This window comes from Corvus hawaiiensis, chromosome Z (genome assembly GCF_020740725.1).
Source record: "Corvus hawaiiensis isolate bCorHaw1 chromosome Z, bCorHaw1.pri.cur, whole genome shotgun sequence".
Taxonomy (NCBI): Eukaryota; Metazoa; Chordata; class Aves; order Passeriformes; family Corvidae; genus Corvus; species Corvus hawaiiensis.
The window spans coordinates 38882880-38896145 of record NC_063255.1 but is presented as its reverse complement, the minus strand read 5'-3'; the positions used below and the strand labels follow the sequence as shown (position 1 = coordinate 38896145).

Genomic DNA, 13266 nt, shown 5'->3' with positions numbered 1-13266 from the left:
AACAAAATTCAGTAATAAAACATATACCTGATGTGTTTTTGTTAATATGAACAGCAGCTGAAGCCAAAAGTTTGGATTTCCCTTGACATTCCTTTTTTAATCTTTAGCATTCCTTCAGATTTTCCTTGAAGTGTCTCTTCATACATGAACAATACATTACTTCTAAAGTTTTAAAGGGATTTGAATGCTAAAGTTTTCTACTTTGAAATCAGCTGCAAAGAAGGGTTTTAGAGACTGACAGCACTGAACACTAGCCATGAGTAGAAAGACAGAGTTCAGCGCTGCTTCCATCACATGTGCTTGGCTTTGGGGAGGTTTTTCCAATCCCGTTCCAAGATGGAGAAAGGACTGGCAGCAGAGTTGCTCAGACGGAGCAACAGGCTGGTTTTGCACTACATCCTCTAAGGCAATGGTTTAAGAAGAAAAAAATCTGGAAGATTTCTCTTTTCTGCTCCAGTGATATAGTTAAATGTACAGGATACACATCACAAGGCAAATGTTAACAGAGCACGTTTTGCCTGGTTAGGAGACTTCCTTCTTTTGAACAGACTTTGTAGAAAACAAAATATAATGTATGTAGGGAGCTTTGGGATAGCACATAGTAGGATTAATAAAAGAAGGGGACAGGTTTCACGTTATACATGCAAAAAATACCTGCTAGCTTAAAGTACAGACATTACATTCTGCACATTATTTCATCATCATGGCAGCTGTCAGCCTGACCAGTACTAAAATGCATTTAATGCAAAATCTCTCTGCTGTGTAGCTGGAATACCATAAGCAAACCAAATCAAATTAGTAAATAAGAAATGGGGCAGCAGTTGGCCTGTGACTTTTAACTTTTGTCAAAACATCACATGCAGATCTTCTGTTGATTCCAAGTGATCTTTTGCAATGTTCAAAAAGACAAAGTTCATACCATCTTCTAACCAAACGTTTGTTTTGGAGTCAGTGGTTCAAAGGGCGTTTTCAGAGCTAATAAGTCCATTATTTGCCTCTATTTTTTTTTTTTTTTTGAATCTGCAAATATATTTTATAGGTACTGGATTTTTTTACTACGTATAAAGCACAATGCTTTGAGATGGTCAAGTAACAGTCCTTCAATAAGAAATTAACTTACACTGTAATATAAAGAACACAGACTCTTCAACCAAGCTTTCCATAAATATTGCAGTGAATAGTATAGCAAAAAGAGAAATAAACTTGGATAAAAGCACACAATTGGACTGCATGAAAGCTTCACCCTGTTACAATAAATACAGTGATCTCACTGAATGATAATAGTCCAAATGATTATACTGAATGATTAGGCTATATAAATAATTACCATTTTGGGGAGGTGGGGAGAAATCAGAGTGTGTCAAAAATGTGTGATGATTGTCTATAAGCCTGAGAAGGTCTCAGTACAAGGGGTTGGAATAGCATAAGAAGGTTAAAAAAATAAACACCTCAATTTGACAGATCTGTGGTAGATTTGGCCTCTAATATAAAGAGCTCTTGGGGATTATTCACACTTGCACTGGTGTATGGGCCAGTCCTGAGTCTTAAAGGTGACACCTTTTCTAACTGATATGAAATGTTAGTTGCTTGGATGGTGCCAGCTGAAATTGGAGCTAGTGACCTTTCACCAAAGGCCACAGTGCAGCCTCTGAGGAGGGCAGTGGGTAGAACTGCCACAGGGGCTGACAGTGGACACTGTGACAAACCCACTTTCCTGCTCTGCGCTGGCAGGCAGGGAGAGCTCTGGAAAGGGGGATGGAAGGAGATTACTAAATAGTTCTCCCCACTGGTGGCTAGCCAGGGATATTGTTCAAATGTGGGCTTACATATTACTGATTAGAAGATAAACCCAGCTCACAATGGGTAAAAATGTCAGCCTACAGGCAAATCCAAAACACGGAGAACTGACCTAGCAAACACGGGCAGTATTGACTTTCCTCCTATAACCTTTACATGCTGCCAGTATGGTATATTAAAAATAGATACATGCAGTCCGGGATTCTCGTCAAGCTTGAGGGCAGAACACAGACAAGGAATTATGGTAACTAGGCAAAAATCTGCTGTGGATACTCTCTGCCCAGTCATGCTAACAGACCATTGGGGCACTGTAGTCCAAATTGACTACTGCCAACACTCTCAGTCCTTTAAGGGCTCAGGTCCCTGAAAGTCATCTCCACTAGCAAAGCCTCATCCAAATTAACATTTTCAGCAGAAACTAGGCCATTCACTCCCGGACAGAAATGTCTTGCCCCCTACCAATTTGGAGAACAGATGCATATATACAACTCTCTAAGGTTTGCTGGTATGCCTCCAAATGCCCCAGCGTGACCTGTCAGAACTAGGGTCCCCAGGTTTTTATCTGTGTGAGCCCTCATGGAGCATGCCCTTGCACCATGGACTCAAGGTTCTCCCCCACTCTTCTCTTGTTTTACAAGGAGAACCATGCTCAGTCAGGCTATCTGCACTGACACATGCAAAGCCCTCAGGCAGGCAGGCTTATAGCTCACAGCACCCCTAGACAGGGCCATGAGAAATATCAAAGATTTTCTGATTTTAATGGATTCAAAATGCTTGTGTGACAGCCATAAACTGTATCCAGACAGGTGGACAGCCCATCTAGCTCCCAAGCCCTAGCATGCTCTTCCTAGCAGCGTGCTCTGAATGAGCGTATTAAATGTCAGTATGCTTTGGGGGGATCTTCACACCTCCCTTCTGCTTGCACAGCAGAATCCTTTTCCATGGTAATCCCCAATCCCAAAACAACACAAAGAACATCTGGTGGGGGTTGCTAGCAACACACAGGTTCTTGTTTTCATCAAGTAAGGGGGTAAATTTCTGGCAAAGATAGCCAGCTCATCACAGCAGAATCTATGTACAAGCTGTCTACACATACTCTTTTATCCCATTAAACCCCCTCCACCCTAACATGTCATTTTCAATCCTTGTGTAACTGAACCTGATAGAGTGGCAAGCAGCAACATTAATATCATGTGTCAGAATTAACATGCACTAATGCCCATGTTTCACAAACCTTAATTCTCGGTCAGAGTAAACCCAGACCAAAGTACAGTGAGCAACTTCTGAGGCATAGACACTGGTCTAGGAAAGGTCACTCACTGTAAGAGACTGCCGAGTCTTCCTCCCAAGACTTTTAAAAGAGGACAGAGTCAGATGTACAGCTGATAGTCTGTCTGAGAAAGCTAGTGTCTCTCCCCCCTAGATATCAAATGCAACAAAGTATTTCCTTCTGGCTCTTGCGTAACCAAAAATGATAAATGAAAAAGAAAACACATGTTTCCATTGCTTTAATTTTTAATGCTTCCTTTAATGCAATCTTTTAATGCCTTTCATTGCACAATGCAATTGCACAAGATTTTACTTTAAAAAAATCTTACGAAAATATGGCTTATTTGCTCTTTTGCTACAGAAGTCAGACAGCTCAATCTCACAGTACTGCAGTGTGTTCTTTGGATCAGCCGTAAGACATTTTATCCCCTGTGCACAGTGAATCCAGCAAGCTTTCTTTATTTAGCTGAATGCTTCTTGACTATCTCAAGATACTCCTTCACATCATCAGGAGACCCCAAGACAACAGGCACTCTTTGGTGGATATCCTCAGGCACTATATCTAGTATTGCTTGATGACCAGTTGTTGCTATTCCCCCAGCCTTCTCAATAACAAAAGCCATAGGATTGCATTCATAGAGCAGTCTCAGCTAGAAGACAAAAGTCAAAATGGCAGAAGTCAGGCCAGGCAACGCCAAAACTCATTAAATGTAAATATATTTGGCATTTGATTTTAAACCAATCAATGTTCTAAATACTCTTTATTTCAAATTGTGTGGATTTTGCTTTTCAACAAAACACAGTGAATGCTGGATTTGCCCAATCCGAGTGCTTTCTCGATAGTCCATGTTTGCATTGTGCTATTTACACAGAGATAAAGCTTGTATGTTAAGACACAACCATTAACGAGGCAGAGCACATAGGACTGTGTGAAAATAAAGAAAAACACTCGTTCTGAGTGTGCCACTAAGTTGCTATAATGAATAACTGTATCTTATCTGCAACCTGAAGCAATAATTTACAGACAATTACAAAACAGATCAAAGGTCTTTGCTGAATAAACAGTCCCCTTGTCAGCCTGTAAGTGTGTGATCTTCCCTGACTGACCATTGTCCTGGCAGATCCAGTCAGGCACAGTTCCTCCAGATGAAGCCCTGTTACCACATACAAGATGGGAATGGTTTTCCCTTTGGCAGAGCTTCTCCCAATGGGACAACTACATTTAGGCTTCTTACAAACTAGCTTGCACTAGGAATCTCAGGGTAATGCAGACTGTTTGCTTTGTGATCTTCTACTTGGTTGGGACCAGCACCACCAGTTTCAGCTGACATGGTGCAGAGGAGCCTGTTTGAGCAGCATACCCCCTGGTATGTTCCATAATCTAGGTATGTTTGCAGGTAAAGAGAAGTCACTGCAGCTGAAACAGGTGAGCAGCAGCCCTAAAACAGGTGTTTGACAATAGGGTCCTGTCACTTGTGACAGTGTGCAAGGGATGGCCATATCCCCCCCTACAAGAAATACAAACTACCAAGTTACACAACACAGGTTCTGCAATCAAAATATTAATCTTGATAGTGAAATGTCTACATAAAGTAACATTTCCTGTAACTGGGCTTATTCAGGCTTACCTTTCCTTTGGGACTTTTGGAGTTAGCAGGATACAGAAAGATTCCTCCATACACCAGTGTGCGATGCACATCTGCCACCATAGATCCTATGTACCTCCCACCATACGGTGAACTGCCATCCTACAGGAAAACATTTCAATAAAAGTAACTCTAGAGAACATCAGGTTAACCTCCCCCACATGCCCCTTTAGCAGTCCTAACATCTTTCTTCTCCGTATCATGCTTCATTGATAATACTCAAAGTAGTTTCAGAGAGCATGTCAGTATCCTCCTCATTTTCTAACCAGGAAAATCCAAGCAGAAGGAATGGCAGAAGACCTCAGCATAGATGAGCAGTAGTGACAACAACTGAAAATGTATCCCAGCTCTCCACTGGCTCTAATACTTGGAAAACACTGCATTTCTAGTAGCAAAAAATCAAGTAGTAGGAATCAACACTGGGGCTTTGTCTTTTCTAGCAGGAAAAAAATAAAAGGAGCAAAAGAAGTGATCTTTCCTACTTCTTCCAACCATTTTTGCCAGCTTCTGCAATTTTTTTGTTAAGAAAATGTTAATAGTTGACTTCTGATATTATTTCCTTATTCTACTCCCTGGAATACACTTTAAATACACAACACCTTAAGCCTGGAAAGACGTCAGATGAAAACATCAGTCTTCTTTCAAAGCAAGATCAGGAAGTCAGGAAGGGACACTAACACTTAACAAAAGTAGGTGTTCACAGTTCACTGTCAGCGTAGTAACTCCAGTGATGAAACGTCTAAGGCATGAAAACATTGTATGGGCACTCCTTGGCGCTTGGGGCCTCCTGACACCAGGAAGCCACACAACCACAAAGCAGGCCTTGAAACTACACTAGATTTCCAAGTGAGAGGCACCCTTAGGACACAGCTCGTGTCACCACTGAGCAATGACCCACTGCCATCTGCACTCCGCTCTCCAGCTATTCAGATGTTGCAGTGAGGAAGCAGCAATACAACACGTTGATCAAATTTCTTCATCACCAGATAAGATTTCCTCTCTGCTTGATTACCAAATGCCCAGTTTTGCCTCCAGCACCATTACTCAGACCTTCATTCAGGAAGAAAGATTTAAAAAAAGAAAAAAGGAAGAAAGGAAAAAAAATGCAAAAGAGGTATAGTGCCATACTGGAGAAAGCTGAAATATCTGGCTACATCAACTGCTCTCATTAGGAGTCCTACACCAAGTTATGTTTTAAATAGACAGGAAAGGAAAACAAGCTCTGAACAGTGCATGAGAGAATGAATGATTGATCATAACACTGGAAATCATGAACATTGCTTGTCAACAGGATCTTTTACCTCAGGGAATTTCTTCTTTTTGAGATACTCTGTGACTGCAGGATCAAAATATTTAGCATAGCCTTCATTGAGACTGTAGATATTTCCCTTCTTTTTGATTTTCACATCCCTTTCAACCAAAATGAATTCTCCAATTGCCTAACAGTAAGAAAGAAAAGCTATTTGTTAACATTAATTGCTCACTTATTTGCAAACCAAGGCATAGTCCAGTACTATACACAATTAAATAAAAATTTACTACCACTGCCAATTTTTAAAAACAATTCAGTACCTACAAAAAAGTGGTCTTTGCAATCTATGTGCAAAGTATTTTGTTTATCCATAAAACACAGACAAAGCATGAATCCTGGGGTCATGCAAGCTTCTTCACACTACCATTCCAAGCACTTTCTCTTTCCTATGCCCAAAAAATACTGTTGTCCATAAATTTGTTATCTCTCCACTCTTTTGCTAGACTTAAAACAATGTAAGTTTCCAAACCCTGAGGAGTCTGGAAACTGAGAGTGCTGGCTGAACCAATGCATAAACATGCTCAAATAGCTGTAGATATTCCACTTCCTTTTAGCTTGGGCTAACTGGAAGCCTGTGACCAAGGGCTGGTCTGTTTAGTTTTCTCTAAAGTAAATTTCCAAGTTAGTGCTAAGAGTAAACAAAATAACATGCATGCATGCTCAAAGCTAAATCTGTTACCTAAACATAGTTAAAAATACATGCATCTATTTAAGCTGCTAGTAAACAGAAAGTACCAAGTTGTATTTCCTGCAGCTTGATCACAGAAGGTTATAAAAATTTAAGACTGGCAGGTGGCACAGCCTGACTGATCACAAAGAAACAGAGCACTAAAGCAAACTACTTTCAGCTATGATCTACACGATTTTTGTTTTAAAACTCATGGTAAATGCATGCTAGAATGTTACATCACCCACACACATCACTTACTCTTTTACACATCATGGTGGGATCTGAAAACACAGAAGAAGGTTAAATATTTCTGCTCCTCTGGTTTACTAAGGTCCTAGCATTAAGGAAAAGACAAATAAGACTTAAAGGGCATTTTGTACTGCAGAAAACTGCTTATTTTAAATATCACATGATTACATATGCTGTGTATTTGCTCTGCTGACTCAGCTGTCTTCCTGTTGTTGAGTCACACATGGCACTCCTGCATCAAGGAATGCAAGTCTCCTGACGTTATTCCTGATGGGTTGTAAGTACGAGTACACTTACATTTCATTCCTTCATGCTACCTTGAAAGCTGCTCCTTTGGTTGATTTTCCTGGGGACAAACAGTTCTTAAAGACAGTAGCTGGTAATCCCTAATAGCAAAACAAAGAAACAGAAGACAACTCTCACCGGATCCAGCATGAAACAGTTGACACCTCCAGCAGAAGTGGCCAGTACCAGCATGGTGGCACTGCCATAGAGCGCATATCCAGCTGCCACGAGATTACGTCCAGGCTGTAAAGCATCTTTCCCAGAAGGTCCATCAGGGGACACCTAGAACAAGAAAAGAATATAGTTGATTTTACTTCATTTCTATTGCTGGTACATAACTGGGCTCTGGGATAGGGACAGTCTTGTGCTCCACATCCATGCATGAGGTGGCACAAATGCTTCCATGATCCACAACTGAGATTCCTACTGGATGCACTAATACAAATTATATATAGGATACAAACACATTGATCTAGAAATGCTCTTCTAACTATGCCTAGCAGGAATGCAGGAAGCAGGAAAGGATTAAGGAGATAATAAAGAGCTATGTACCTCCTTGTAGGTGATGATGAACACAGCTCAGAGGAAAACTCTGAGGCACAGTTGAAAAGAAATGAAACATGACTCAGAGAGTTCAAGGCTGATCAAAAGTACTTGGGATTTTTTTTGTTTTCTTTTGCTTCCTACAAAAATGAAGTTGAAAATAGCTACTTTGGGATGTATGAAAACATATAAAAGACAATTGAAATGGACAGTTGGGTGTGTTTTATCTGATTTACTTTTTCCCCCCATGTTGTGACCTGTAAGTCTGGTATTTCAAGCTCCTTCAGACAGGGTTTCTGCCTTTCAGAGTGAATTAGACACTTCAAATGCACATGACATGTTTCAGCTCTGGCTTGTTTTTGAAGCCTGTCCTCAGGCTAACAGGACTATTAGTACAGAGAACAAGAAAACCTGAAAGCACATTCCCCAGGTAGATGACAACTACGTGGTATTTTGCCTCAACACAAATATTCATGAAACCTAAGACATTATTTTTTCCAAGCAGTAATTTCATTAGCTGGCTAATTAAATATCAGCTAGGCTTCCACATAAGTTCTTCATCTTCTAAGAGACTAATTCAAATCCTGACAAATTCAAATCCAAATCCATGCATCTGTGAAGTACTAGATTTAACTTAAAGCTTGCCCTGAAAGTCTCTTTCACAAACAAGTTTAATTAGATTTTATTAAGTCTTCCCATGCAATTTTATTTCACCAAAAGCTGCAAAGTAATAGTTTTTCCTATTCTACATGAAAAAATTTTACCTTTCTATAGATTGCAAAGATGGTCCCAATGGAAACAAGACAGTCAATGTTTGATGAACCATCTAGAGGGTCTATGCAGACTATGTATTTACCCTGGAAAATACAAAAGAGGGAACTAAATTAGTGACAGTATTTATGAACTTCCCCCAGATAAAAGCATTTCAGTAGGTACATTTTCTCAGAGACTTACACAGCAATATGAACTAAAAAGTTTTTATAGATTATAAAGAAACCGAATTCAGATGTCAGCAATTCTTTGGCCCAGATTTCATTCTTGATTATGACCGTGATTTGTGCCAGACCAGAAGCTCAGAAATCTCTAAAGTACATAGCAGATAACAACACAGGAAAAGTGAAGTTTTCTCATACACTTTTTAATATGAGAAAAAAAAAGGGGGAATACTTTTATTGGTTTACTTTCATCTGTGTAATTAAAGCCAATCCTGTCATATCCACCACCTAGGCTAAGCTGCACTTTCTCTTCTGTTAAACATGTCTTTCTTAATAATAAGGAAGAAAAAAACAAATGAAAATCAGTCCTTTTCATGCAGAGCTAAAAAATAGAGATATTAAAAAGCCCTTTAATGGCTGCTATGCCTAAACTGTACATTTTCCTTTATCTATGCTCTGAAATGGTCAGATATTACCTTAGCCAGACTGACCTTACCCTGGGTTTGGGGGGTCAAAAAAGAAGCCCCTGCCTTATTGCTGGATTAAGGAATCCTGTAGATACAGGAAATTGCCAGTACCGGGGAAAAAGTTGAATTAACTGTACCTTTTAAATATTTTGCTCCCCCCTCATTTCATTTATAGTTGTCTTAATAATGGTGTGTAACAACAGTGTTTATTTGTTTTTCATTTGATTTTATCCTGCATGTCAGAAACCTATTTAAGTTCAGCAATGCTCTAATCTGCAAGTATGAATTCCCGGTATGCATTGATAAAAACACTGTATTGGCTCACATTTAGTTTAGAAAAGCATTAATACTGAGACTCCTTCAGTGATCTTTGAAAATATTTGTTCAGAGCTAAGGAAATCTAATGCCTAGAAAATCAATTTTGAAGATTTCTCAACAGGGAGAGGGAGAACTGCTTAAACAAAACAAACTTTATTATACTTTGCAAATTATGTAAATTTGTAAATTATTTTGCTGTTCACTTTTACTAAATTTTTACTCAGATTTTTACAGGATCAGACCAAAATATTATCTAGGAAATAGGAACTATCCCACAAGTGCATGCAGGCTTGTGAATGTAAATAATAATAAATGTTAAAAATGCTTTTGTTTCATTGTTGCTAAGTCTTTCATGGGCTTCAAGGAGAATTTTCAAGAATTAAAGACCTCGAGATTTGACCTGCAGAGAACAGCTCATCAGTGTCCTACTCACAAAGCGACATTTCAAAAGGGCTTGACTAACTCAGAGTATAGTTCCAGAGATCAGATGGTGATGAATGAAATATTTTCTCTACAATAAGAAAAAGGTGGGAGAAAAAGAAGGTGGGGAGGAATAACACAGAAAAAAACCCCAAACCAACAAACATAAGTCTGGAGAGCAGAAATGACAGAAAGAACAAATGTTGACTAACACTCTCTCCACCCATCACCTCCACCTTCATTTGCCAGTTTAGGAAAGTACCTGTTTTCTGAAACTTCTAGCTCAGTTTTATTTTTTTAGATGTGGAGCAGTATACCTGTACAGGCTGATCTGAAATCAAGCAGGGAGAACTTTTAAAGCTACTAACCTGTTTGTCAGTTTCCACTATCACAGCATCTTTGTTTTCTTCTGACACAATAACACATGTACTGAAGGATGACTTGAGCATATTAATCACCAGGTCATTGGAAAGAATATCCAGCTTTTTTACTTGATCTCCAGTCACATTGGTAGACCCAGCAATTCCATAGCTAGAGCAATTGCAAGACAAAGTATTTCGTGAGAATGGAGCACTGTGTCTTCTAAAGTATTCTGTTTCTTATGCCTGTAAAATCTCTTGTAAACATACAGCACTTTCAAATGGCATCTCAGCTCTCTAAGCCTGTTTATTTACTTCCCAATGAATTCTTGCTGAGACCTGTTAACGTTAGTTGTGGTTGCATATCTAGAAGAGAAATACAAAACAAGGAATTGCTTTTCAATAGTTCGTAAACTACAGGTAAACACAGACAGACCAGGCTATGAAGGCTGAGTTACAACTGTGCTTCTTAGTGAGCTCTTAAGACCTACATATTATTCCTGAATTCTACGGCTCTGCATTCCCTAAAAGCTAAGAATTCATTAAAAAACTGTGTATTTTAACAGTATATGAATATATTATTTTTTAAATATGAATCTGTATGTGAATCTGACCATGCTAGTTATGCTATCTTCTGTATGTAATATACTCCTGATGTGGAAATTGCAGCAGAAAAAGTCTCCTCACAAATAAATCAACATATTTATAGTTTAATGTTTTCAGTTTTGATTTTAAGCAGTAAACGTTTCCTTGGGTAAAGAACCAAGAAATAGAAATAAGAAACACAAATAAAATGCTGCGAGCTAATCAGAATCAAACCATCTGGCAAGCAGAAGTACCAGGAGACCTTATGATAGGTGATTTTGTAAGCATGCAAAACAGAAAGGGGAAGCTTAGCTCTTAGAAGAGAAAAACAATAGCCAGCTGGGCACACATTCAGCTGACTCCTATGTATTTCAGCTACAGTTCATTGATTAGGCTGAACACCGGTATTTCAGGTTTTATGTAATAACACTGAACACACTACTTTAGCAATGCATTGCACTTATTCAGTTTAATGCATGAGACAAAGAAAAAGACATAATTCTCTCTCTCTCTCTCTCTCTCTCTGTTACAGTGGCTTGAATATTTTTCTACAATTGTGAACATGCTTTTAGAAAAAAATGTACTTTGAACACCATGCTTATGTGGAGGCACAGTAGCAGCACAGCTCTCACACCTCATCTTTTGGGGACTCCTGGGAGGGGAAGACAAGGTGTCAGGTGTGGAGCCTGCAGCTGGAAAGGGTCTGTATGTCTTCCTCAGCTGTTCTACACCTCCCCTGCTGAGCAGCACTAAGCATATAGTTGAGTCTGAGGGTGGTCCAAAGAAACGGATTCCAGTGATCCCTACATGTTCACATTCCCTGACAGCAAAGCAAAATCTCACCACTGCTTATAAAATGCAGTCCCACAGTAGGAGATCTGTTCAAGGAGGCTTATGAGTCCAATGCAGTCCTAGTGCTGCTGGAGAGTCAAACCCACTGTCCAGGGGATCATAAGGCAAGTCTACGGGCCCAGATACCAAACCTGTGGGCAGCTGCCAACAGACACACACGTAGGACACAAAAGGAATAGGACCTTAAGCTTACATATCAGGTTACATCTAGGAAACCCTAGTCTGTATCGATAGATATAGGAGGCATATGAAAGGGCTAGCATACAACAACTAAAAATTACCATAGATACATGCAGTCTGAAGTCAAAACAGAAATATAGTTCAAACATACATAAAGTGGAGGATTTTTGCCTTTTTAAAAATTATATTTTCCACTGCATGGCTTGTAGATGCAAATTCATTTTCTCTTTACAACATTTTCCATTAAGTAATGAAGTAGCCCATCTCTAAAGCCTTGATAACACACAACTGGGCTTATGAATAATATGTAAAATACTTAGGAGGATTAGTTACCTACAAGCGGTTTCAGCTATTTCACATTTCAAGAGTTCCAATTTCCTTCTGATGCATCTCCAGAACAACATCCCTCTGACTGGCTGACTACAGACACTGCCATTCCTAGCCAGTGCACTTTCTAAAAGCCTTAGACATCCAAAGTTTTGTAGAGAAACTCTAGTTGCTGTGATGCAATATGCAAAAAAAACCACTCTGAATTTGATTACACACCTCAAAGCATAAAATGGTGCTTTGATATCAAGCAGTATGCAAGGAGCAATAAGCCATATTTTGCTAGGCTTTGTCTTTCAGTATATGTGGTCTTATGGTTCCAGGCACCCACACCTGTTGAAAGTAACAATGAAGTTCTATTATTGGCAGACATTTCTCAAAGACTGGATGCCTTATACTATTGAGAAGTCATAGGACCTCTATCACTTGAAAAAAAATCAAGAAACCAAGACAGTAAAGGAGTTACTTTCAGCTCTGTGCAAGAGGATGTGCTCATGCAACCCCACTCACAGGCTTTTCTGGTGAAAGAAATACCCATCCCCATCCTCATCCCGACACCCACCACCCCGGAGACAGCAGGATGCCCTGGACCCGCGGGGATGCGCGAAGGTGAGGGGTGCATCCCTGGACTCACAGGTTGGCAATGCCCGCTTTACGGACGGCGGTGGAGATGGCTTTGATGGCCGTGCAGAGGGAGTTGAGGAGCTGCGTGAACTCCCCGGTACCCTTGGCCCGCCTGCCTTCCTCCATCACGAAGCGGGTCATGGTGATGACATTGGTGTCGAAGGCGGAGCGGTCCGTCATGGTGGCGGCGGGCGCGAGTGGGGCCGCGGCCGCCGGCATCGCCTCTTGGCCCAGCGCGGCGGGGCGGGGCCGGCGGGCAGGGGCGGGGACAGGCCCGGGGACAGGCCCGGGGACAGGCCCGGCCCCGCCACCGCCGCCGCGGGCTGGGGATGAGGACGGGGGTGCTACCCCTCCGTCCCACCGACACTCTAAAATATCCGCGGCGGGAAAGCCCCGCCGCTCACTTTTTTTTTTTTTTTTTTTTTTTT

The 13266-nt window shown here is 40.4% G+C and overlaps 1 protein-coding gene across 1 annotated transcript; it reads right to left on the bottom strand.

Annotated features, from left to right (window-relative positions):
- Positions 1 to 3294: 3294 nt before the first annotated feature.
- LOC125320424 (fructose-1,6-bisphosphatase 1-like) lies at positions 3295 to 13047 on the bottom strand. The gene is made up of 7 exons (XM_048292732.1): positions 12849 to 13047; positions 10280 to 10442; positions 8536 to 8628; positions 7367 to 7510; positions 6014 to 6151; positions 4695 to 4814; positions 3295 to 3716 (listed from the first exon to the last, which is right to left on the bottom strand). Exons 1-7 carry the CDS (start codon positions 13016 to 13018, stop codon positions 3525 to 3527), a joined length of 1020 nt encoding a protein of 339 aa, XP_048148689.1. The 5' UTR covers positions 13019 to 13047; the 3' UTR covers positions 3295 to 3524.
- Positions 13048 to 13266: the final 219 nt, after the last annotated feature.